General features: G+C 35.5%; 2 protein-coding genes across 2 annotated transcripts in view; one reads left to right on the top strand and one right to left on the bottom strand.

The window, feature by feature from the left end:
* The window catches only part of LOC110374317 (angiotensin-converting enzyme), a 156,163-nt gene that overhangs the window by 83,508 nt on the left and 44,671 nt on the right, over positions 1-27,984 (bottom strand). The window lies entirely within an intron of this gene.
* On the top strand, positions 595-2,462 carry LOC110374321 (skin secretory protein xP2). Its single transcript, XM_021331986.3, has 2 exons — positions 595-748; positions 1,074-2,462. Exons 1-2 carry the CDS (start codon positions 737-739, stop codon positions 2,127-2,129), a joined length of 1,068 nt encoding a protein of 355 aa, XP_021187661.1. The 5' UTR covers positions 595-736; the 3' UTR covers positions 2,130-2,462.

The following is a 27,984-nucleotide window of genomic DNA, read 5'->3' as shown; positions in this document are numbered from 1 at the left end:
AAGAAACAATAGAATAAGTTTGTTATGAGAATACGAGAATGTGTTATGAGATTTTTTAAAACAAATAAATCAAATATATACAAAAAGCTACACAAAAAATTTCAACAAAATATGGATTAAGCATGATTTTAAATATTAATTATTATCCTGTCACAAAAGGACACATTATTTTGAGGAAAATGGAAGCGGATATTGCTAAATCTTGCACATTTGTGGCCTTACTATTTACATATGAACTTATACTGCATTAGCTACTGAACTAAAATGCACTTAATTTTGAAATTAGAATATAGTAAAAACAAGGAAATTATTCAAGAAACTTCCAAGGATACCGTTTACTAACCAGCTATAGCAACGAAAAACGCATCGAAGTAACTGTCTAGAATCCGCTAAACTGCAACACACTACATGAACAGTTGAACATTGCAACCTTGAAGCCTTACAAAGGAAAAGCATTCTCAGATCGCCATTAGACGATTACATTAATTATATTTAAATTATATCATTGCTTGCGAACCGGTCGCCGATCTTAGCGTAGACAGATATAGAGCATTTCGGCTCGCTCCGTTCCGAACCCCCTCAAAAGCGAAAGTGTAACATGGTCCTATAGAGTGCCGCCATTTTTTTTCTTCGCTCGGCCGCTCTTACCGCATATATATAGCGAAGCTACGAACGATCACGCATCATTCGCATTCAGGACTTCGCTGACTTCAGTGCAACCTACTAGTGCAGCATCATGAGGCACATGGTGTGTTCAACATTTAAATTAAATACTCAACATTATTAAAATAATCAAGTGACAGTGCTCAAAATAATTATAAAAACCTTAGGGTTGTGACAGTGCCTGGATATGCAAAACTCCCTTGTCCTACTTTGAACATTTTACGCAACAAGGAAATTGCGTACTTTGTGTGTAGTCGCCGATGTTTAACTTGACCACTCATTATAACAACGAGCCTCGAAGCATATTTGCACCAGATAATTAGTCAACTGCGATAATAACTTTCAATTCCATTCTCACAATCACATTTGCTCCCGTTTCGGATACTAACATGTTTTGTTTTTGTTAACAGCTCGTGGCCGCCAGTCTGGTGGCTCTCTTGGCCTTCGCTTACGCCGAAGAAGCTAAGGAAGCAGAAAAAGAAGTGGCAGTGACCGATAACAAGGAAGCTGCGGCGGACGACAAGAAGCACGAGAAACGAGGAGTGTTCGACATCGGACTGGGCTACGGTCACGGCGGTCACGGAGGATTCGGTGGTGGTTTCGATGGCGGCTTTGGCGGCGGTTACGGTGGACACGACACCCACTCCCACAAGACCATCACTGTGGTCAAGAACGTACCTGTCCCCTACCCCGTAGAGAAGCACATCCCCTACCCGGTAGAGAAGAAGGTTCCTGTGCCCGTCAAGGTGCACGTTCCCGCTCCCTACCCCGTCGTCAAACACGTTCCTTACCCAGTCAAAGAGATCGTCAAGGTACCCGTGCATGTGCCCCAACCCTACCCCGTTGAGAAGAAGGTACCTTACCCCGTCCATGTGCCAGTAGACAGGCCCGTCCCCGTCAAGGTATACGTACCTCAGCCCTACCCCGTTGAGAAGAAGGTGCACGTACCCGTCAAGGTCCATGTGCCAGCTCCTTACCCAGTAGAAAAGAAGGTACCTTACCCCGTGAAGGTTCCAGTCCATGTGCCTGCCCCATACCCCGTGTACAAGGAAGTGCCTTACCCCGTAAAGGTCCCCGTTGACAGGCCTTACCCCGTGCACATTCCCAAGCCTGTGCCTTACCCAGTTGAGAAGCCAGTGCCTTACCCCGTAGAAAAGCCCGTCCCCTACCCCGTCAAGGTCCCAGTCGACCGCCCCGTGCCTGTGCACGTTGAGAAGCCAGTGCCCTACCCCGTGAAGGTGCCCGTGCCAGCGCCTTACCCCGTCGAGAAGCACATCCCCTACCCAGTGGAGAAGCCCGTGCCCTACCCCGTGAAGGTGCCCGTCGACAGGCCCTACCCAGTCCACATCGAGAAGCACGTGCCAGTCCATGTTGAGAAGCCCGTGCCTTACCCAGTGAAAGTACCAGTCCCCGTTGTTATCGGTCACGGACACGGCCACGAATATGGTCATCATGATAGCTACTAAGGCTGCAGGGAGCAGACGTCTGAATGTGATACATAAATATAAGCTTAGCACTAATGCGAACGGGGGGCGTGAAATACCCCATAATGGATAGTGGTCGTGGTACCAGATCCTAGGAACTCGTATTCCACGACCCGCGATCGAACGCACTGAACTAAATACTCTATTAGTCTACAATTTTTTTGTTATTTTTTTTAATCGGTTGAAGTTACGTTTGAGTTTATGTACCTGTTATTTTAAGACGGAAAAAAGAATGTTTTTGAATTTCCCTTTATTTTTTGGATGAACGAACTGATTGTGAAAAATAAATGGCCACGCCAATTATGGTAATAATTATGTCCGTTGTTTTAATTCGTGCATTGTCCCTGTGTAATTGGGTGTAACGTTATGGGTCCGTAAGTAAGTTTTTACGAAATGCGAAATAATATGACCCAGATAGAAGCATCGCAAGCGTATAGCCGCTAGTTACGCGTGTGACGAAACCTGGTACATTTTCACTCTTGACAATAAACACGCCGTACGCGATCTTTGTTTTGCGTAATCCGCAGCGATATTACGCGGACGTAATCTCACACGATTACAATTAACTACAATGTTCTATCAGTATTTACGTGAACATTAATCAATAACGCAGCCATGTTCCTGTTTGGATCGTTCTAGATGATCACAAATTCGATGCATAAAATTATCAATTCGCTGAGCGTCCATTTGTCAAATTGCAGATTGATTACTGACTTAACGCAGATCTTTCAAAATCAGTGTTACTTGATTTACAACGCGTGTTTTATGAGCATTAAGTATTGCGACATGTCATTACATGCTGCTGTTTACGTTCAACTTAAATGCGACAAAATGTACGGTCCGCCATTACGAAAATTTAAACCTCATTTTGCGCAAGCTTTGTTTTAATAATCGAATACAATTCGATTGGTATCGATACGACCCGATACCTACTTTAATATTTTTGCCAAATAATTGCCTTTAATTAGCCTTTTGGGTAAATTGTAATAAAAACTTTTTAGTACTTATAATGTTGAAATTGGAAACTGTGTAACACATACTACGTAGTATTTCTCATCCCAGTCACGTTGCAGTAATTTAAGTGGTATAAGTAGCTTATTCGCACTTGCGTGATACATAATGCAGGTTGTCGAAACTGCAGTTTCTCAGTATTTAAAATTATGTTAAGCAGCTGATGCATTGAGATGGAATTGACAGGAAGTGTTTACGTCATGTTGTCGACATAATGTCATGTGAATTCCTGTGAGAAAAGCCTTACTTACGTACATTATCTATTGAAGTCATCTGAGGCGCAAATCGTGCGTTTTTCTGATACTGTTGAATAAGTCTTGGTGAGTCAGAGGTTGGGACCTACTTCTTTATGCATATTCGGCTCCAGAAAAGCTTGAATATCAATAAAAGGCCTTTAAAGAGTAGATTACTATATTTACTCTATAATTAAGCCGATAAAATGGGTATTAGTAGGCAACTCTATATAATTTTACGAATAATGTGTCCTATTTATTACGCTTAATTAATCATATAATAAAAAACAATACTGTAGTTTATGTATAGCTTTTTAATAAGGTCAAATTAAGATTTAATTGATTTAGGATGAAATAATTAGGTTTATGACAATTTTGGTCATGACCTTGAACTTTTGAATACATTTGCCTACTAAACACCTTATTTATGGCCCATAATTTTAATTGATTTTAAGTGATGATAGGATTAAGGATTGATATTTTATTATGATTGCTTATTTATTTATTAGTTACTTTTCAATCTATACGATATTTACGCAACTTTTAATGTAAAAGAACGCTCCGTTCTAAACTTTTTAAATCGTTTAAAATAATTTAAATCGTTAAGGAAATCTCGATTGGCTCTAACATCAGAACGCTCTTAAAGATGCATATGAATTAATGTCATAATTATATGCTACTTATTTACTTTTGAAATCTGTTTTCATCTTAATTTACTCATTATTTGTAACTTCTCTTTTTACTTTTGGGAGCTGATCCTCGCGTTATGCTCGTGAACGGGTGCTGCTTGTGGTGCCAGGTCGTCTTACTGACTATATATAAGTTTTTTTTTGTTTTTATTTGTAAACTCTTTTTATTTTACATATGTTCTGGCTGAGCGGTCTAATTTACTAATTTACTAGTTTACAAAAGAATAGCACATGTAGGTGGGCACTCCCTGATATACTATTAAGTGTAAATAATTGGAGGCTATAATTTTCTGTTCATCAAACATATTCAATGCTTGAGTTAGTAAAGGTATGTAGGGTGAGTGCTAGCTAGCATGTGGTGTACCTATAAATTATTTAGTAAAATAATTTATAGGTACACCACAATACAGTAGTATTGTCCTCTAATGTATTATACAAATTAAATTGTATACAAATGTACAAATCAAACAATGTTTAAGGTTCTTCTAACCTAACAGACAGACATGTGTTGCTGAGGAGTTTGTTGCGCCACTTTTTCTTCCCAGCAAAAACACATAGGAAGTGGTGAAGGGTGGGCGTTTTGGGGGCTGTCTTTTGTAAATTTATTTTTTGACGTTCGAAAAGTGCTGTTTTGCAGCCAAGTTTGAATAAATGACTTTTGATTTTTTTTTATTTTTTGATTTGATTAAAATGAGGAAAAGCTCTTTTCACTGCCTTAAAAATTCGCTTGAAATGCAGTCCCTTTTGCCATTGTCAAAGTCGGTTTGCTAGAAGATTATACGCCAATGACAAAGTACACCTCAAATTTTGTCTCTATCACACTTATTTTCAATTCTTGCAACTTAAAAATGTTTTAGTAGGACTTATTAAAGTACATAAAGTTTGAGTTTTCAAAGGCAAGACTGACATCTTCATGAACTATGATTCGCACATGTTTCCTGCAGCTATTTTTATATGTATTTCATTCTTTTATTAACCGTGAAATACCAACTGTCATTTACCACTATCGATGAACATTGCAATAAATAACATTGTATTACTGTACAAATCTTACAATGAAACTTAAGAGTATCCGCACACTAAAAACTTTTGGTCGGCCGATAATATGTTCGGGCTTATAATACAGTATGAAGGTGAATCGTAGTAAGCACATTACAAAAATCAGGTATTTAGCCGGAATCAGACCGACTGAAAACTATGATGTATTTTTATGTAAATGGTTGAAATCGGTTTTTTTTGCCAGCAATTGGGTTAGGCAACTGTCGGCCGACTGTTTAGTCTGCAGTCTAGTCATCTAAGTGTACATGGTACATGTATAAAATGTTATAAGTAAACTCCTTTTGTATATCCAAGTTGCATTGACTACCCGCTGACCGAGTGAAGCAACGGTATTAATCATTACCTGACATTTAAGCTTTTGACATATTATTGCAAATCTTTATCGACAGGTTGGATTAGGTTTTCTGTGTGTTTGTCATACTTTAACAAAGAGTAGGAAATCGAAATGAAAAGCTTTGCCAGAGAGTTCCTTAACCTTCAGGGATAACATAGCCTAGGATATTCATAAATTCCTTAGATTTCTATTGGTAAACTACTTTTCAAATTCCTGAGATTACTCCATCCAATATCACACAAACAGACTGATGGTAAGTTAAGGTAAGCTAGTTTTGTTTATTGTTAAGCTTTTAAGGCAAATTACTATAATCCAACTGGTTAGAAAATATGACATAAGTAGATATAAGTCGGACTATCGGAAGGAATGTGAGGAAAACCACGGGCAGAAGCTAACACATTATAAATGGAACCTCATATACTCATATGAGCTCGTATGATTAACGAATGTCCGCGTAGTAATTGTTGTTCAATAGGGTCATTAACCTTTTTGTAATGTCAACAGTTCACTCCATGTGGGGTAGACGAAAATCATTACTGGTATTTAACACTAAATTATGTGTGCAATGAAAACTCCAACTTTTGTGAGAAGAGCACAATGCTATGAGTTATGTTATACCTACTACTTCCTATAGGTAGTTATATATTTTTTTCCAAGGGATGATACTGCTGGTCGAAGCTTTAAAGTTTATAAAAATATTTATACTTGAAAAGCGTCCTTATATTTATCTTCTCAGCGATATGACCAAAATCAAGAAAATTATATTTGTATATTATATAAACAATAGTTCAGTGATCTTCATCGAATATTCATGTTTTAGGATTTAAATAAGTGCATAACATATAAGAACTCGAGGTCGATCCATTTGTCCAAAACCGTACTCTTTACCACTCTTTACCTTGATGGATAATTTAGAATCTATTTTTTGGTTTGTAACCTCATTTAGAAAGGACAATTGATTTATTTTTTTATATGACTATTACTTAATTAAGAGCGAGTTATGTAATTAAAGGCAAGAGCCACACTATCTTTTTATTGTGATAATATCTTATTTATAAATGGTAAAAAATATTGGGCTTGCTAACCATCAACTACCTTTACTTTACTACTTTGTTTTCCTGTATCCTTGCAGTCTGGAAATTGTAATACAGAATTTGGAAATACTCTGGTAGTATAAAACATTTTATTTAATAATTATTAAATTATTTTATTCAATAAGATTTTGTTGACTCCTTTTAAAGCCAAGAGGTAACTAAAACAAGCATACGTTTCATTCTAAAACAAATGAAATTAAAATCCGAAAAGACAAATCGAATAGCAAATTCAAAACGAGTTCCGACGGTCGATCAATCGATTATGAAACGCGAAATAATAAACTGGTTCTAAACAGACAATCAGATAGGTAAGCGTTATTGATGTGTGCCAATGCACTTTCAAGTCGTCACACATCTGCAATCATGTGTGACTCCTTCCATTGTAGAGTTAGTGATCTTTAGATGGTGTAAAAAAAGGCTGCCTCGTGAAATATAATTGTTTTGGTAAAATCTTGTGCCTCACATTTTTTTTGTTAATTTCACGTTTGGACACTATTTAATCTGATGGTAAGCGATGTGGTAGAAAAAGGAACATGCTTGCCTAGAAGTAACCTTTATACCGCTGACATAAAGGCTTTCAGGTAGTAGTCATGAAGAAACCACCACTTTTATTAAATGGCAAAAAATTCCAGCAACAATAAATTGGTGAAGGACATGCGTTTTTGGCAGTTGCATTTTGGTAGCTGGACCTTCGTAAGGTGCTGATTTTCAGCCTACTTTAATACACGACTTTTTATCTTGGTTATCTTTAAAAACATAGGTACTCAGATAGTAGAGCTTTTGTAGCATTACATAGTAAGATAGTTATTGATAGAGTAGTAAACAAATTGCACTCATGGTAACTGACACAGTTATGTAACAAACTAGCAGCTATTTTCTAAAACTTGTTATTCTTGTAGTGCACAAAATGTATTTTGAAACCAATGTTAGTATCGATGACTATCTTGACTGTAAATGATTACAACGTCAGTGGACACAAGATAGCAATATAAAAACAATAAACTACCTAAATGTAGTTTCTAACTCCGCTAAAAAAATATCATCACCATCTGAATAGTCTTTTCCCAGCCATGTTGAAGATGGCTTCCAGACCGCGCAAAAACTATGGGATCTTTCTACAAATCAATGACCCATTTGTTTTAATCCATATCGTAGTTACTATTTTAAATATCTTAATTGCCAAGTCTTCGAAATTCTACAAGATATTAAAATGACTCCCATCGAGGCAATCTTAATAATAATCTGCAAGCCCCATTAGCGTTAGATAATTTACCTGTAACTATCTTGCATTCCTGACATTCGAGACTGAAACCGTACTTGAAAGAAACTGTCTAATTTGTTTGTAGATCTATTGCCAAGTTTTAATACTACGAGTAATATAATAAAAATAAAATATGTTTTATTTGTCCACTCATTATTTCGTTGTTTCTGAAATTCATGATGTGTAACAGTGGGTGTATAGTGGGAAAACACAAGTTTAAGAAAATTGGTCCTTATAAAATTCGTATGTTCAACATAATGTAACTTACTTACTCAACTTTGTATTGTATAATCTAGTCTAGACTAGATAGTAAAGTAGGTAATATAATTTTATTTCTTTGTAGGTCGGGCTTCAAAAGTTCATTGACTAGTATAGAACAAAACTGCTCAACTATTCTTCATTGCTATATGCATGCACCCTTTTACAGCAGCACGAAAGAGGGTGACCCAGATTCTGTATGTAAATGTCCAAGTCCATGCACCAATGTGTTTGTGTGACTCGACGACTGGGCAACAACTGAGAGTTCCCGACTTAGTGCATCATATTCACACACACAAATATTGCTTACCCGACGTCAAAAATCATCAAATGACCCCTCCCGCTGTGGGTTAGCAGCGGTGAGGGAGTGTCAGACTCTTACTGACTAAAACCGTCGTGTTCCGTCGTGGGCCTTTTATGTACCAGGGCCGCGGTATCTCTTTCGAACGACCCGCAGCCCCGGCAGGCCCTGAATATTGCTTACCCGCTTTAATAAAATAAACCATCCTAATACAAGAATGTGTTATCTAATAATAACAAACTACAGGTTATGTGTATGACTTTCTTCAAAGTTCATAAAAGGAAACAGTAGGGAATGCAACGCAATATTCATTGTAAAACTGGATAACTTAATGTTGCTAGCATTTTCCCTAATGTGGTAGATAAGCAATAACTTAGTAGGAGTTCCTCATACTTTGATTAATATATCTTAAGCTGAGGAATTTAAATTGAATGTGATAGTTAATTTCATACGTAACATCGCTAGGAAAGTGAGTGTGTTTTAATATTTTATAACATAATCTGATATGTATGACTTTTAAGTATTTAAATAATGACATTTTAAATATCTTTATTATACTCAGGCTTCGTCCTCGGGATTAGCAAATAATACTTGTAGTACCGCCTAGTGTAGCCATTCACGCACTTTATTTGAGGGTAGATAAAAAAAATAAAAAGTCACTTCTGTCACCGAGGTGGGAGTTCTCCTGTCACGCGTCATTCGCTTTTTAGTGCTCGCCACGATCGCACATCGTGTCTTCCCACTGTTAAATAGTGTTAAAAAGTGTTAATAAATAACATGCCGAAACGTAAAAGTGAAGAGAGTTGTGATAAATTATTTAAGAAACTCAAGAAATTGGAGAAAAAACTACGACGACGTTGTCGCAGCCGATCTTCGAGTTCATCAAGGTCCGGTATTCAAGGTCAGTTCACAATTAATTATATTATCAGGTATAATGTGCCTATTGTGAATGAGTATTAATTTAAATGTTGCAAATGATCTTTGTAAAATCATAATCGACAAAAAATTGTTATACCCCCTGGAACTTATTTATTTATTTCTAACTGTTTTTTCTGCTGGGTTTGCGTGCTTCTCTTTGGAGATGATACTACCCGTTTAATTAGTTTTGCGGACAGTATTGTAGGACTGTTTCTTAACTAATAAGCAGACACTGACATTTTCTAAATACCTACATACCTATTATTTATTAGAGTGTATGTACATGGTGTTTAATGTTACCGATGCGGGTTTGCGTACTTCTCTTTGGAGCTGTACTACCCAATAAATTAGTTTTGCGAACAGTACTTTGGTCTGTTTCTTAACTAATAAATATCGTATATCGGTTACAGAAGAACATGTGGCTTATAGCGAGGACTGCGAGAATAACATTGTTGAATTGCTCGACGGAAGCAACCTGTCTAATGTGGAAGCTATCAGCGGCGGCGATGCCGACCCGTTCCCGGAGTGCACCGCGAGCCAAGCTGCGGAGCCCGTCGTTGCCGCTGGTACCAGCGCGACGCCTACAGAACAATGTTGCCAATGCGCTTTCTTGTGCAGAATCCGCGGATGCAATACCAGAGAGCGTGATACTTGATATACTAGGTGAAGATCCTACCATATCGAATACTTACGGACCCGAAGTACAAAAGGACTTAGCAGTCAGATTGGAGCATATTGCCACACATGGACTGACTAAGGAGCTCCGCAAGGATCTACAAGACAAGTATCTGTTGCCGAACAACTGCAGATTAATTAACGCGCCCGGCCTGAACGCTGAAATAAAAGCCGCTGTTTCCGATGTTAACATCAAACGGGATAGAAACATCGAATTTAGACAAAAACAGACTGCTACAGCCATAGCATGTCTGAGTCTAGCAATAAATAAACTTATTTCTAAAAATAACGCAGATCCAGAATTAACAAAAATGTTAATGGACTCGGAACGTATATTATGCGATTTGCAATACAATGATTCAGTTATCAGAAGGAATTTCATTTTATCTTCGTTGAATAAGGATATGAAGGACCAACTGCTTAACACCAAGCCGGATAATTTATTGTTTGGTCAAAACCTGTCCGAAACGATAAAGACGGCTAAAGCCATTACTAGATCAGGTGCCGATTTGAAGACGCCAGTGCAGAAGCCTCAGGCAAGTAATAAGAAGCCACCGGCATCGACATCGACACCCAGGAATTTAAACTGGAAGGGCCCTTCCCCACGGAAACAGCCGAATCAACCGAAGGCGAAGGGGCCACCTCCGAGCAGTCGGCCATCGAGCTCATCGAGACACTCGCAGCAACCGCCGAAGCGCAGCCGCCGCTAGACGTGGTAAATTATGCAGGCAGGTTGCCTTTATTTTATAAACAATGGTCACTCATTACTAATAATCCTTTGGTATTATCTTGTATCAGAGGCTATGAAATTCCTTTTGCGTGTCCAGTTAACCAATTATCTCCTCCGATTACTAAATCATATTCAGAGACGGAAAAACGTGCCTTTTATGAAGCTATAAACAATTTATTAGCTAATGGAGCTATTTCAAAATGCCAACCTGTAAAAGGCCAGTTCTTATCAAGTGTGTTTTTGGTACCTAAACCAAATGGTAAATTTCGTTTTATTTTGAACCTGAAAATTTAAACAAATTTATTAATACTAGTCATTTCAAAATTGAAGACTTACGTACAGTACTAAAACTAATAACACAAGATTGTTATATGACAAAGATTGATTTGAAAGATGCTTATTATTTCATAAAAATTCATCGTAATTCCAAAAAATATTTAAGGTTTCAATTTGAAGAAAATTTATACGAATTTAATGTTTTACCATTTGGATTAAGTACTGCACCTTATATTTTACAAAGGTGATGAAACCTATTGTCCGTTTACTGCGCTCCGCCGGACTTATATCAACTAATTACTTAGATGATTACTGGTTGATGGGACAGTCTTATGAACAATGTTTATATAATACAACACAGACTAAGAAATTAATAACCTCCCTTGGTTTCCTAATAAATGAGGAAAAAGTTCTATGATACCTAGCAAGATATGCACGTTTTAGGATTTGTATTAGATTCTGAAAATTTCCAGATTACCTTACCTACTGAAAAGATTACTCGTCTTAAGTCTGAAATTCAAAAAATTTCTAACATAAATAGATGTAAAATTCGTGAATTTGCACGACTCGTTGGAACATTGGTTTCAGTTTGTCCAGCTGTGGAATATGGCTGGTTATATACTAAGCTTTTGAACGTATAAAATACTTAAATTTAAAATCAGATGATAATTATGATAGATATATGAATTTACCAGTAATACTGCAACCTGATCTGAAGTGGTGGTATGCTGCATTACATAAACCTTTCAGTAGAATTAGAGAAGATTGTTATAGTCTGGAAATTTTCTCAGATGCCTCAAATACGGGGTGGGGGGCTGCCTGCGGAGAAGATAGGGCCAGTGGGTTGTGGAGTGCACAAGATAGAACACAGCACATAAACTTTTTAGAGATTCAAGCTGCCTTTTTTGGTTTAAAAGTCTTTGCTAAAGAACTAAGTAATTGTCAAATTCTGCTTCGCGTTGACAACACGACGGCCATCTCTTATATTAATAGAATGGGCGGAGTTCAGTTCCCTCACCTCACGGATATAACAAAGCAATTATGGCAGTGGTGTGAGGCTCGTGCATTATTTGTTACAGCTTCTTATATTAGTTCCTTAGATAACAAAACGGCGGATGCAGAATCTAGGCGCGTACACCCCGATATAGAATGGGAATTAGCTGATTGGGCCTTTCAGAAAATAGTATTAAATTTTGGTACACCTCAATTAGACTTGTTCGCTAGTCGAATAAATAATAAGTGTGCTGATTATGTTTCATGGCATAGAGACCCAGATGCGATGACAATCAACGCATTTACAATTAATTGGGCCGAATATTTCTTTTATGCATTTCCACCCTTTTCTGTTATTTTAAAATGTTGAGAAAAATTTTATCTGACAAGGCTAAGGGTGTTGTTGTTGTTCCTTGTGGCCCACACAACCCTGGTATCCTCTTTTTAAGAATCTTCTAGTATCAGACTTAATATATTTTGAAGCCGATTGTAATCCAATTGTATCTTTCCATTCTAGCAACCACAACATCCACACCAAGATTACCCTGGTGGCAGGGATATTGTGCGGACAGCGTGGTTGAGGAGAAGTATACCACCTTCAGCGATTAATGTAATGATGGCGTCCCTTGCCGACAGTTCATTCAGACAATATGATGTCTATCTTAAGCGCTGGTTCTACTATTGTAATGAAAATGGTTATGATTTGTACAATGCATCAGTCCCACAAATTATCTATTTTCTAACTAAGCTTTATGAAGAGGGATCCCAATATGGAACGCTGAATTCTTGTAGATCTGCTTTAGCTCTAATAATTAGTAGTAACCTAGGAGCAGATGACAGGATTAGAAGATTTTTTAAGGGCATATTTCGTTTGCGTCCCCCCTTACCCAAGTATTCCGTAACATGGGACACTTCAATTGTTATTAATTACGTAAGTTTACTATATCCAAATGAATCATTACATCTTGATAAAATTTCAAAGAAGTTAGCAACTCTTTTAGCATTGTTAACTGCACACAGGGTACAAACCTTTTCTAAAATTAATATAAAAAACATCGAGACATTTCCTTCAAAAATAATAATTAAGATTCCTGACTTTTTAAAAACAACACGCATAGGTTGCATGCAACCAATTTTAGTTTTACCATTTTTTGAGCAACAGCCTGAAATATGCCCAGGAAAAGCCTTGCTAGCATATCTGGAGAAGACCAGACTACTTCGGAAAGATGTTGACTCCCTCTTCATAAGTCTTAAAAAGCCATATAGGGCTGTAGGTCCTCAAACTTTGAGTCGATGGATCAAAGAGACCTTAGGTGATAGTGGGATCGATGTAACCATATTTACAGCGCACAGTACAAGACATGCAGCTACGTCTGCGGCACACAATTTAGGAATAAATCTAGATCTTATTAGGAAGACCGCCGGTTGGAGCGGTTCTTCCAATACATTCTATCAGTTCTATAATAGAACCATAAGTAATGTTAATACCATAGAAGATGATTCCTTTGCAAGGACGATTGTTAATAGAACACTTAGTCAATAACTTTGATTGTTGCTCATATAAAAGTTGATTGTTGTTAATATTGATTATAGAAGTCTAAATAAAGCAAATTAATTTTTTCACTTAAATCTCTAAAAGTCTACAAGTATTATTTGCTAATCCCGAGGACGAAGCCTGAGTATAATTAGTGGTTAAACGAACTTACCTGTAAGTGAAGTTCTATCACAATTATGCGAAGGCTTCGTCCGAAGGGATTAGCAACCCTCCCTCCCAGTTGTCCATGGACCCCCCATAGTCGTGAAATAATTATTTGCTTCCTCTCTAAACTAAATGACGCGTGACAGGAGAACTCCCACCTCGGTGACAGAAGTGACTTTTTATTTTTTTTATCTACCCTCAAATAAAGTGCGTGAATGGCTACACTAGGCGGTACTACAAGTATTATTTGCTAATCCTTTCGGACGAAGCCTTCGCATAATTGTGATAGAACTTCACTTACAGGTAAGTTCGTTTAACCACTAATTATCTCTTTGCTGAGACAGATCCTTTTTCATTTAGACTTAAGTAGCTACCGTGGATCGCTAACTAATTTCACAATGTGCTTTGCATAACAATCAAATTAAGCGAAAATCCAAGAAAATCTTGTTATTTAAAAATGCTGCCTACATTATTTTAAACAAACATTATCAATAAACAAAGTGATCCTATAAGGGTTCCGTTCTTTCCTTTTGAGGTACGGAACCCTAAAAATATAAAATCTAAATGCAGTCTCAATAATTTGTTCCAACAGTTATTACATAAATACAATCAAAACTATTAAAATTGATGTCATAAAACTTAAGCAAAGATACAAACAACAAGCTTGATCTGTTTTACAATACAATTTATTATTGCTAAGCTATTAACAATTTGATTGATAGACTTCGATACAATTGCATTCTGCGGTCTGAACTTTGATTTTAATTAGTTAGCAAAAGTCAGAGCTTTTAGAATGGAGGAATCTTGTTTAGAAGTGTTGTTAAATAAATTGTCTATTATTGATTTTATAAAGTTTATTGCTTATTGAAAATTGTAATGTGGTTTGTAGTTTAAATAATCAATATTTGATTCAATGCTATAGTTATCAACATAAGCTGTATCAATAAGCTTTTTTGCAGTAATAATTAAATATCTTAAAAGTGACAGAAACAATGACTATAAGGATACACGGACTGAGTAAGCAGGACCTAACAAATCATAATCATCACACCACTGTCAGAAACATACATACACTTCAATCCTTTCACAAACATCTTTTACAAAAGAGCCCCATAAAGACGGAACGCCAAAAACAAAAACACAACCCACAGTTCACACCTTTTCTTCTCCAAACAAAATCGAGAGTATTCTCCAAGGTCAAGAGCAACTCAATGAGACGCGACTCGACGATAGTGAGAGTTATGTCATAACGGAACGCAACGATGCGCACGAGTGCTTCGACGGACTTTTTGAGGAAAAACCTGCTTTGAACGTGATATGTTAGAAGGTGGTATCAAATGATATATTGGATACTGGTGTTGTTTGTAGTTTATGTAATGATGGATTAGGTGTGTGTGTGTGATATAATTTTTCGTTCAAGGATTTTGTTACATTGAAAGTAAGAGGGAATTTTCATTTTATTATATTACTAGCTTCCGCCTGCGGCGTACTTTCGCATTTATAATATTAGTAGGGATTTAGCATACATAAAAAGTGATCGGTTGATCTGACAAGGTCTTGGATACGCGCTGGAATCAGGTTGCTTCCAACAGTAACATTTGGTCACCAAAGCGGGGCCTGTTTTCAGTAGTAGACCTCATATGGCTTAGATGATGATGATTAGGTTCCTAATGTCTAGGTATGTATATGTCTACGTGAATTTAACACATAGCTATGGCTATTGTATCCTCGAATGTGGACTGTGACCTACACTAGGTCATCCACCTTTTGGGAGGTCAAGCGGTTAAAAGTTTAAGTGGCATTTAACCAGGTAAAGAGCCCACAAAACAGATGGCGAAAAGTAAAGTACGTACAATGATGCAATAAAAACGCATTCAAAAATTGCATAAGACCGCTTCTATCAAGGTCATAATGAGACAATTTTCGAAAAGGTGACTCAAAATTCACGAGATGACTCAAAAATTTTGTGTCCCAATTGTCATGTGATCGTCAACACGGTGCTATGTCCAAATGCTCAACAACCATCTGTTTTGTTATCGTTTTTGGAAACATCCATTTTCGCCTTCAGAGCATTGCAATGGACATACCAAATATAATCTGGACGCTCTTGTTTCTTGTCTTACCAAGGAGAATGATTGGTATTCCCACATTTCATACAGAATATGCAAGTCACGAAGTCGCTAATGTTTTCCTTCTCGCTAATCCTGTTGCTGATCCTGATGGAACCTCATGGAATTTTACAGAGGATGTAGAGAAGAATAGAGACCTCAACATCAGTAAAGAACATAGAAGGGATTATCAAATCTGGCCTTGTAAGTGTACCAACAGCAAAAGATTTCTTCGCAGCAATAAAGTAGAACACATACAATTTTCGTTCCGGTTCGTTTCTGCGATAAGTCTGTAGTTTATCTACCTTCAGTCTTTTAAAGCAGTAAACGTTCTTAAGTAATCATTAAGCAATAATGTGTTAGCTTAGACTTAAGTATTGCGATACATAGCGTAATAAATAATGGCATCCTTCAACGGCTTACTTCCTTTACTCGATTCTAGTAATTTCTGCGAAATTATGGACACCTCTTGAGGTATATTATTATGACTTCTCTAATTGAATTCTCAAGCAAGTATTTCTAATTTGTTAAACTCGTTTATTGACGAAGTAAATATCTAACTAGCTTCTTCCCTTGGTCGGGCCCTCAGTGTACTTAAATCCAATTTTATAGCGCTTGCAGATTATGCTTTTAATTATTTGATAAAACTTATAGGAGCTTAAAAGGTTAATATCTGTTCGATTTGTATGAATACTTACTTTCGGCTTCATTTTGCCCTCAAGTTTCTAACACTCTCTTCAAAACAAAATTGGTCAAAAAGTCATGGTCATCCATTCATGGGCTAACCGCAAAGCGAACCATTTTGGTATCTTTCAATGAATCAGCATGACTTTTGCCCTTACTAACTGCACTTACCTTTGATCGACACCCAGATCATTTCGTACCTTATAAACCCAAAAATCTTCACTTTCAAAATGTAGTTTGTTTGGATTTTCACCAGTAGCAGTATTTCTTTATCACGGAGGAAGGAAAGATAGTGTAGATGCCATAAGGAGGATAGGACGGGCGCCTTGATATAGGTCAAGCAAAGTACGGTAGACATAATCAGTAACTAGAACTAACAAGACGTTCGGGTTCCTTGTCAAATCTTGTCAGGTTCCATAGAAGGCGCATGAGGGTGGAGCTAGTAACGTTCCTCGTCCCCCAAACACCCGCATTTTGGCGTGCTTCTTTCTTAGGAGATTTTGCGTTATGGCATCTCCGCCAGTCATTTTGTTCTCCACGTACTTTGTTCTGCCTTATTACGTGTGTTAAGTACTTTCGCTCTCAATACTTGACCTTGATACTTGATGGGAATTCCATTGCAATTGTTGGTCATTATTGGCTATTCGATCTGTAATATGACTGTTTGAAATAGTAGGCTTTATGTAATGTGTACTGCTGGTATAGATTTGCGAAATTGTTCTTGTCTAAATAGTATCTACCTGCTGTATTTGATTCGTATCATGTGAGTTTAAGGAATGATCCTTTGTCGTACCAAATTGGAAATATAACATAAGTATTGAAATGAAGTGTATTGACGTGACTAGTAGTAGGTATCCTCATCATCATATCCGGATCAGATAAATTTTCCGGCTAATGTTAAATTGCATACAATTTTTATTTGAAAAATGTTTCCTTTGTAACTTAAGTATGTAGAGTTAAAATTAAATTCAACAAAGAATAAGAATTTAACTTTTTCGTAATCAGTTTGACTCATATTTCAATTTGTACCACATAGATTACAGGAAATTACGTTACTGTCCATTTTAAATCATCGCATATCAAGAAAGCGTTCACTAATACAATTATTTAAAATAATTAATCTTCCTTTCTAACAAGCTTACGTAAGTATATGAACAGCACTACTAGAAAATTTAAACGGCAAAAAAGTTTCACGCAAAAATTATTCATAAAAGCAATTACAAACTGTCAGCGCCATCTATGAATGGTCCGCGGTACTGCTAAGTAAATGACCGCTAGAAAAAAGACGGAAAGTGAAAGGAGGTTTTTTTAATCTTTCATTTAGTTCGCACAAAAACTTAGTAGTTCTGTAAGCGTCCGTTTGTAAGTGGCGGTAGTGAGCCAAGTTTTATTCCAGTAGCAGGCATTTATTTCTTTTTTTATTTAACTTAGGATCTCATATAAAAATATATACTTACTCTATAGCTGTAGTTGTTGCTATTTATTTTATGATTATCTGGTTAGAAGTTGACTTACCTGCAAAAAAGAAAAAAGCAATTTTAAATCTCAATTCATCACATAATAGAAAATGTCCACGAAAATGGAAAATTATACATTAAGATATTAAAGCCTGAGTACCTACTTTTTAGCAAGCATTAATCTCTTATAGTACGGTAAATTAAATCAGTAAAATAAATTTTTATAATTGTCCAAGTTCAATGAAAACACTCTTTTTACAAGGCCTATTTGTTCAAGGGCATCTTTACCTAATATGCTCTGACAGTTTTGTTCCGATATAATAAACTTCAAATTATAAGTAACATTCTTATACATCCATTTGATTATACAAGACCCTATAATTGACAAGAAATTGCCGCAAAAAGATTTTGCACGAGTATGGTCTTTAATAACATTCGACATAGATAAACCTAATTTTATATAATCATTTTTTGATAAAACATTAAGATCCGAACCTGTGTCTAATTTGAAACGATGTTCGATGCCTGTATAGGATAAATAAAGAGTTTCATACCACTTCGAGGCTTCTGCTTGCACAATCGTATCCACATATTCCAATGATGATATGTAGTACAAGTCTTTCTTATCATCTTCATCGTAATCTTCGTACAGTTCATAAACCTTTCTTGACTTACGCACTGGACACATTACCTTGAAATGGCCCTTGCCACCACAATTAAAACACTTCACTTTACGCGCCGCACAACGTTCACCGCTATCACAGTGTACCGAAGCGCAGGCCGCACAGGCGCGCGCTGGGCCCGGCCGCCTCGCCTGGCCCGCTTGCAACGCTGCGCATGTCAGCAAACGCGCCGCCACCGTCGCCGCCGCCACGCAAGCCGGCGCCCGCGCTGCCGCTGCCCCGGCCGCCGCCGACAGCTCCGCGCCCACGCCGTGATTCCACACTCAAACTTGCGCCTCTGACACTACGGCGGCCGTCTCGCCGTCCACCTTTCCAAATAGTGTCCACCGATGCACTTTTTAAGGCCTCCGTTTTAATACCTTCAATCTGCTTTTCACCGTCGTTGGATATTTCATTTGCTTGACATATTTTACCGCCTTCTCTAAAGTCAATTCGTCTGTCCGCAGCAATCTATCGCGTACACTCGTGTCCTTGACCCCACACACAATCCGATCGCGCAATAAGCTATCCTCCAGTTGTTCAAATTCACAACGCTGACTTAACAGCTTCAAAGCAGTGACATATTCATCTATGCTCTCACCAATTTCTTGACATCTTGTGAAGAATTTAAATCTCACCATGGTAGTATTAGATTTTGTACCGAAATGGGCATTAAATTGTTCAACAATTTTTCTAGTTTGTCTTTGTCTTCGTCCGCTGCAAATTTAAACGTTGTAAAGATGTCGTATCCCTCCGGTCCGATCAAATTTATCAATAAACTGGCTTGAACATCCGACGGCTCCTTATGAACACCTGACGCTTTCAAAAACACTTGAAATTGACGTAACCATTTACGCCATGCGTCGGCCCGGTTGGCGGGCCCTCCTTCCAGGCTCAATTCCGCTGGTGGTCGCGCATGTTCCATTGTACTCGATGATTAATATGTTTATACAGCAAATACAATCAATATTAACAACTTTTAACCACCAATTACACGATTATTTAATTTATTTCACGCACCGCTGTCACCATGTAGTAAAACAACAAGATAGCTTGACACAGACTGATTTATTTCGAGACACCCTCAACTTCACTAATATTAAATATGCTACAGCCCTAAAATAACAATTGATCTCTAGTACCAAAACCAGTTCTATATCAATAAATAACCGAACAGTTTACTATAACATGGCAACAGGCTGTTTAACAATGGGGCCGTCACGATGTATTGGCGGTGGTAATCACTGGCTGTACAAAATACTTTACGTAACATCATTCTAGAACACCTCATTATTAGTACGATGTTGTTTTAGCATGCCTACATAGTATACAATAATATGCATGGAATTAAAGCCTTAGGACCAGGTCTCACGCCTGCACCTAGCGGCTACTTACGACCTTTTTCAGCTTCAACAAATAAATGACAGCACGAAAAAGCTTGGCAACTGAATCTGGATTCTTAATTCTGCCTTAGAATCCGAAAATAATGTTAAATTATGACTTGGTTGATTAACAAAATAAAAAGAGGACTATTCGTTCTTACCAACCATAGAAAAATATATTGCTCAGTTCACCATATTTAACAAACCTTTTGCGCTCAGCTTACTTTTATTATTTACAAAAGACCTAGTGTAGACATTTAAAATTGAAGAAAGCAATTGGTTCCAGTTTTAGAAAGATAGACACTCGTACTATAAACTTTTCTTTCACCAATTTTACATACCAACAGAGCAGGAATTTGCATCAAACTGCAACTTTACATAATCCTGTAAGCCGTCTTGTCAAAGGCTGAATAATGCAAGTTGCTACTCTATGATTTGCAGCTAATAGCCAGGAAGCTAGCCCACTGACATTACACAATATTGATAACCGGTAAAGTTGCAGCCAAATCATTTCAATGAAATAACGCTTTTATTATTTTATTACTAGACGTGGATAAAAGATAAAGGCTAACACTTGATTATATATTTTTTTTAGATGCTCGATGAAAAAATTCCGGTCCCAGTCATATCTGGAAGTGTATTTTTTGTCAATATGGTAGGGCGTTAAAAATCTTCGTGTAAATAGCAATTTTCGTGCAAAATCTTTGCAATCAGAAGCTTTGAATATATTTATGGCCCTGGTAGCTTAAATATTGCAAATAATAGGATATAATAGGACGAAAAATTCCATGGAAAACGATGATAATATTAAAGTTTTTTAAAGGCTTTCATAGTTCTTTCAAACAAGAAGTATAAAGCAATATCCATACTGCAAAATTCTTGAGCAACATGCCTATTTATGCAATATTGGTGTTTAGGAGCAATTATGCCTATCAATCATGTTTTAATAAGCCTATAATAAAGCACGTTACCAAATAACCGATATTTTTTAAACGTTCCTACGAATAATGATAACAACATCCCGCTGTTATAAAATACTTGATTAATTGATTTGGTATAGATTTTATTTAATTGCATTGCGATTTGTATAAATCTTTGTCTAATCACGTTAATAAAGATTATCATTTTTTTTTTATTGGAATTCGGACTGAAAAATACAGTAAGACATTTTTGTTACCCTTTTGTTTTGTAACCTGTGTTTCAAACAATTATGCTTGTCAACATAATATGTGTTAAATGCTGTGCTTATTAGTTACTTAAACATATGTAGCTTATGTAGCTATATAGTTCCATATAGAATTGTTATTTTAAAAGTATTGGATATGAATTTCGATGTATTTTGTATCAATTATTTTCTTCTATAATACATATGTATTCGTATGCGTAACGTTACAATTCAATATTATAAGATGCGATAAATTATATTACATAAATTAAATGCATAAGTAATAATATAACACTGCAATGTCATAATTACTACATTTGGTATTAATTTATCTACACACTTTGTAGGTCATATTAAATTTAATAACTAGATATGCTGAATCTTATAAAACTTCTTCGCATAATAACATACTACATAACAATATATGATTAAAACATTCCATGTAATCTCTTGAAAAACTTAATAACTTTATTACCAAGAAAATACAAACTAGGGGTACCAATCCGGAAACAGTGTTGTGACATTTCATAGAAACACGATGATTATTATCGATAGGTGTGAACTGTCATCGTGTCGTACAATGATCGATAAAAAACCGGGAAGCTTGTTGCGCGCTCGCGATATATTGTGGTTGTGCGCGGGAGTCGACGCAAAGCGTAGTACTGTTATCGACAAAAGGCGTACTTGATAATATTCATATGCAGAATAAAATGTGAAAAAAAACTTTGATACTGATATTACGTATTTTTTTCGGATGTTGGAAGAAACTGCAAAGAACTCGATAGTACGATAGTCGAAAAAAATATTATTACGTGTATAACCTTGATCGATCAATTTATGCGATCATCATTGGCCAATTCAGTTGTCATCTAAACAAAATTATGCAAAATAATAAATAACTAAGTGATCTTTGACATAGATACTTGTGTAATTGTGAATTTCATGCAAGTTAGATAATTTAATGAATATTTATTACACCTAATTAAGATGGCAGAATTTTAATAAAGTGTTATGTAAACATTTGAAATTAAATCTAATTAAATTTTGGCAAAAAATACGTTTTAGGCATTAATGCAATATTTATATTGCGTATGACGTACAGTATGGCTAAAATGTATATGTATGCAACATACATCTTCTCTACACATATAAATGGTTCTGTTGTGACTTTCACAACTCAATAAACACATTTATTAAACTTAGCCTGAATAAAATTTGAATCAAATCAAATCAAATCAAATCAAATCAAATCATTTATTTGTGATACACAGGTACAATAATAGGTCTTAAATGTAATAATATGTTCATGCCGTGATCTGCCACACAGGGCATACAAATAGAAAAAGGAAAAAAATAAAATACAAACACAACTAATATTACACAATAACAAAAACAAAAGAGATGAGGACAGAGTTTAATGTTGCAAATTATTGCCTAGTTTGACAAAAAATCATTAACACAGTAATAACAATTATCCATCAAAAAATTACATAATTTATGTTTAAAAATGTTTACATTCTCAATTTCTTTAATATTTTTTGGAATGTTATTATAAATTTTAGTGGCCATGTTGAAAACACTTTTTTCATACAATGTGGTTTTAAATCTTCTGCTAACGTTATTATATATTCTACTTCTATTACGAGTTCTAGATTCTAACGTAAATAATTTTGGATTTTGTTTTATGAATAGAGCCGATTCTAGTATATAAATTGATGGAACTGTAAGTAAACCAAGTTTTTTGAAGTGTTCTCTGCAACTGTCAGTTTTTTTCAGACCACACATAGCACGGACGCATTTCTTTTGGCATTTAAAAACCTTGTCCCAATTAGTAGCATTGCCCCAAAAGATTATTGCATATCTTAACCTAGAAACTACATAACCATGGTATGCGACAAGTAGTGAGGGGAGGCTCACTTTTTTGGATAGTAGGTAGAGGCTGTAAGACGATTGGGATATTTTTTTGCATAGGAATTCAATGTGTGTTTGCCACTTCAGGTTATTATCTATGTGAACTCCGAGAAACTTAGTTGTTGTGGTTAGTTCTACTTCTTTTCCCAAATATTCTACTTTTGTATCTAATTTGTGATTGGTTTTTTGTTTGAAATGCATGAGTTTAGTTTTATCTAGATTTATTAATAAGTTGTTATTCTCCAACCATTCTATTATGGAACATAGACTTCTATTGATATCACTTTCATTATCATAAACAACTGTGCAATCATCTGCGAATAGCACCATTCTATCATTGGTTGAGTTGGGAAGGTCATTAATATATATAAGGAAGAGCAAAGGACCCAAAACACTGCCTTGAGGGACTCCGAATTTAACTATTCTAGGGCCTGATCCATACTCAGTTTCAATTTTACTCCTAGGACAAATTTTGGTTATACTCGTGACTTGAGTTCTGTTAGTGAGATATGATTTAATTAAGTTAAGGGCATTGCCTCTGATACCATATATCTCCAGTTTATTCAATAAAATTGAGTGGTCTACAAAATCAAAGGCCTTTGTCATATCCATAAACAAAGCGAATGACGGCTGTCTAGCATCTACTCTGGGATAGATCATACTCAGAAAATCATATATAGCTAAGTTTATGGACATATTCTTCCTGAAGCCTTTTTGCTTGTCGGAAAAGATGTGGTTTTTGTCAAAATAGTTATAGATTTGGTTATAAATAGCCTTTTCAAATATTTTAGAAAATATAGGGATAAGAGCAATCGGCCTATAATTTTTCATTTCAGATTTGGTATCTTTTTTATGAATTGGCTTAATTACAGTGGTTTTTAAAGATGACGGAAAGGTACCTTGTTCAAAGCAGAGATTTATAATGTAACTCAGTATGGGTGAGATTATATGACTGAATTGTTTTAAAATTGTTACGCAAATACCATCATAACCAGTACTTTTTGTATTTTTTAGGTTGTTTATTATTGAAAAAATTTCGGTTGGATCAACTGGGCCAAGAAAAAAAGAAAACGGGGAATTGTATGTGCAAGTTTCTTTTTTCGGGTTATTATTAGTACTCTCTGGTTGAACTAAGTCAGCATAGTAGTTATTAAACGATTCTGCAATTTTAGAAGGTTGTGTGATTTTAAGATTGTCAATTATCAGTTCTTTAATGTCTTCAGTTGGGAATTTAGGTTTGTTACTATTAATTACTGACCAAGTTGCTTTAGACTTATTGGTAGAATTCAGAATAAAATAATTGTTCTGAGATTTTTGGGTTAAATTGATAATTTTTTTATACCTTGAAGAGTATGTTTTAAAATTTTGTTTGTCAGTCGGGCTCTTGGATAGGCGATATTTCCATAACAGGGAACGTTTATGTTTACTACATCTTTTAATACCTTTAGAAAGCCATTTCGGTCGCGCCTTGGTCTTACATTTTATTTTAATTAGAGGAAAGCACAGGTCATAGAACAATTTAAATTCGTTGTGGAATAAAGCAAACGCTTCTTCGGCACTCTTTGTTTCGAATACTTCTGTAAACTTGATCACTTCAATGCATTCTTTAAATTTTAGTAAGTTAGCGCTTGAGTAGTCACGTTTGAATGTGTACCAATAGTCAGATGAACATGTCTTTTTTACTGGGCAGGATAAATACTGAGCTTTGTGATCAGATAAGCAGAATTCAAAGAGCTCTGATTGAGCACCACGAATATTGTGAAAAATGTTATCGATGCAAGAGCCACTACTTGGCCGCGTAGGTTCTTTAATTGCCTGTTTTAGGTTGAAACCATAGATCAAGTGTTCAAATTCAGACGTATTTTTGTTCTTTTTTAACATATCTATATTAAAGTCACCACATACTACTACTTTTTTATTAATGTTTTTTGTTAAGATAGTTAGAATATCATTTAAGTTATTAAAAAATATTTCAAGATAGTTGTTAGAGTTCTGACTCTTTGGTACTCTATACACACATAAAATAATTATGTTATGGTCTAATAATTCAATAGCACAACTTTCAATTACATTAGGGATGTTGTACTTTTCAATTGTCTTAATTACTGAAAACTTAAGATTATGTTTCACAAGAATACAAGTTCCACCTCTACGATTAACACGACAAAAGTAAGAAGCCAATATATAGTTAGGAATATTAAGAAATATTATGAACATAATAATAAATAATAAATAATAGGAATATTAGAAATATTATGAACATAATATGATAGAAATCTTCTATCATATTATGTTCAGAAAAACATAAAACATCAATATTCGTGCCTAAATCAATAAGGTTACATAAGGAAACGGTAAACAGATCTGACTTACAAATAAGTCCACTGATATTTTGGTGAATTATGTTAATGCGGTTATAGACGAAAAAGAGTATTTTCTTCAGTTTTATCAGGCTGGCATCGATTATTTTCATCCGGTGAAAGCTGACAATGGTTGCTCGTTACATCGTCCGTTATGTGTGGTTCATATTGCAGTATATCTATCATATATTGTTTAATATCATTGAAAATAACACTCATGCCATAATTATTAACAGAGCTTTTTTTACTGTTAAACATAGCGTAACTGCATTCTAGATTTTTATTAGAGTCAAGAAAGAATGCATATTCATGGTCTAAAATGTCTAGGTACAATAAATTGTTGAAGTACTCTACTCTCGAATTATATAAATTTGAATTGTATCCATATTTAAAAGTCGGAGAACAGATAATTATATTAGTGTGTTTGACAGTCTTCAAAGTTTCTCTTAGATTTAATACAATAGTTAAGTAGTCACTCGTATTTCTAAAATCCTCTTCACCAATCATAATAACGCAAAAGTCACGCAATGTAAGGTCTTGTATTTTTGTTTCTATGTTGGAGAGAAGTCGTGCAGTATTACAAAGTGGCATCAAGTAATGACATATTTTATAGTTGTCAGAGAGAATTTTCTCAGATATAGACAGTATTTTATTATTGGTATTGGTGCTTAGTATATTAATTTTATGTTTGGGAGGCTGTAGCTTGCTATTCGTGCACTGGGCATTGGTATGCAATAAAGGTGGATAAGGCGGATGCTCAATACTCCTTCCTTGATAATGTATATCTTCAATGTTTGGCGAAGTTTGTGTCTCTTTAGTTAGTGTAGTTTTGTCCGGAGTAGTCTTTATTTTTGCTTCACTTGCTCCATTTTTCTTATTAAGTTCATCGTTCACATGTTTCAAAGTTGAGTTCTCTAAAGTAAGTGCTTCAATCTGTTGTAGAGCATTCTTTAGTTGCAGTTCCAGTTGGTCAATTTTCTGTTTGTATTTGGCTTCCTCATTTAACGACGTATCATTCGTAAGGTCAGTGACACTATCTTCGAAGGTGTCGGTGGATTCTCGACTGACATTGCTTATGTTTAGATCGCATCTATTCACTTTTTTACGAAGCGTTATATTGTTAAGGAAGTTCATCTTGTTGTTATTTTTTTAATATTTAAAGATTTTTTAAATATGCACAAAAAGTGAAGGACTAATGTTGGATTCGAACTTACGTCCACTATAACGCAGATCGGTACACTCCGTGCTAGGCTACGCAGTATGTTGCCTAAGTAAGTGAAATTATGGTTCTTAATGAGCGTATGATTTTTCGTTATTTGGAGGTCGTTTTGAACGATAATTTAAATTTTTGAATTTTAAAATGATGCTCACTTTTTTCACAAGTTTGTTATTAATTGTTTATAGCAAACTAGACACGAAAAACTTGCATTATACAACAGTTTTAAAAGTTTTTTTCACTTATTTAGGGTTTTAAAACACAGTTTTAATTGTTTTTTACTCACAACCGTTGTTCATATAAAAATGTTAATAACTCCACATAGCACTTATTTAATATCTGGATAACGTTGACACTAGTCATTTGCACTTAGCTTCACAGTTTTATGATATAATATCCTCACTATTTACATTAATAATATTTTTAAGCAACAAAAAAATACGGAGCTCGATGTTTACTTGGCGGTACAGCGCCACCATTGAATTGAATAAATAAATAAGCCTTTTTATTACTTTGATGCCAAAATAATCTTATATGCTAGTGCTTAAGAACACTTTGTCGGTTCCTTTGAAAAGTTATACGCAGAGTTTTTCCGAATGTATTTATTTTATTTATATCTACAAACAAACCAAGATCAATGGCCGTTTTTCATAAGATTTTCATCTTCACAGTACACACTCGTGCAATTAAATTTAATGGAAGAGTGAACGCTGGCCGCGATCACACCGCTTACATAACCACTAGTGTTGTTACTTAATCGATAAAATAATTTATCTTGATAAGAATGCATAGCTCAGTAATTGGATTACTTAAGCGTTGTTTGCACTGCGTTGCGATATTTTGTTGTTAATTGATACTGGGATAAGTTGTAGTAATGTTGTTTAAATATGTGTGTGTATGCAGGTTAGTATGGTAACTTGTTTGTACTCCTAGAATCTTTTACTAGCTTTACTTGCTTTTTTTTACTTGCTTACTTTTACTAGCTTGTACTACCGTATTTAAATGTTTTACTAGCTTTCAGTTGGATTCAGTTATGTACCGATATAGAGATATAGGGTCTATATACATACATAAAGGCTTAGAATTTTTTTATACTTGTGTTTTTAGGCCCCCTGAAGCATTTATTTAAAAATGAGTTTGTAAATAGACCAGTTACAACGCACTTGCACTTGCCGCCGAGAAAATCAATCCCTCGTTTCTATCCGACAAAGGATAAGTTATGACAACTTGTAGCAATTAATAACTAGAACCGATTAAAACTTTCATTAAACCTTGTTACGCAAACACTAGCTCATAAACTTGAAGTATTTATCTTATTTAATTACAGTGTTTACTTACAAGCTATTAATAACACGAGAGAT

The sequence above is a fragment of the Helicoverpa armigera genome, chromosome 12 (genome assembly GCF_030705265.1).
Source record: "Helicoverpa armigera isolate CAAS_96S chromosome 12, ASM3070526v1, whole genome shotgun sequence".
NCBI lineage: Eukaryota > Metazoa > Arthropoda > Insecta > Lepidoptera > Noctuidae > Helicoverpa > Helicoverpa armigera.
The sequence above is the reverse complement of the archived record's forward strand: the minus strand, read 5'-3'. Positions and strand labels throughout refer to the sequence as shown.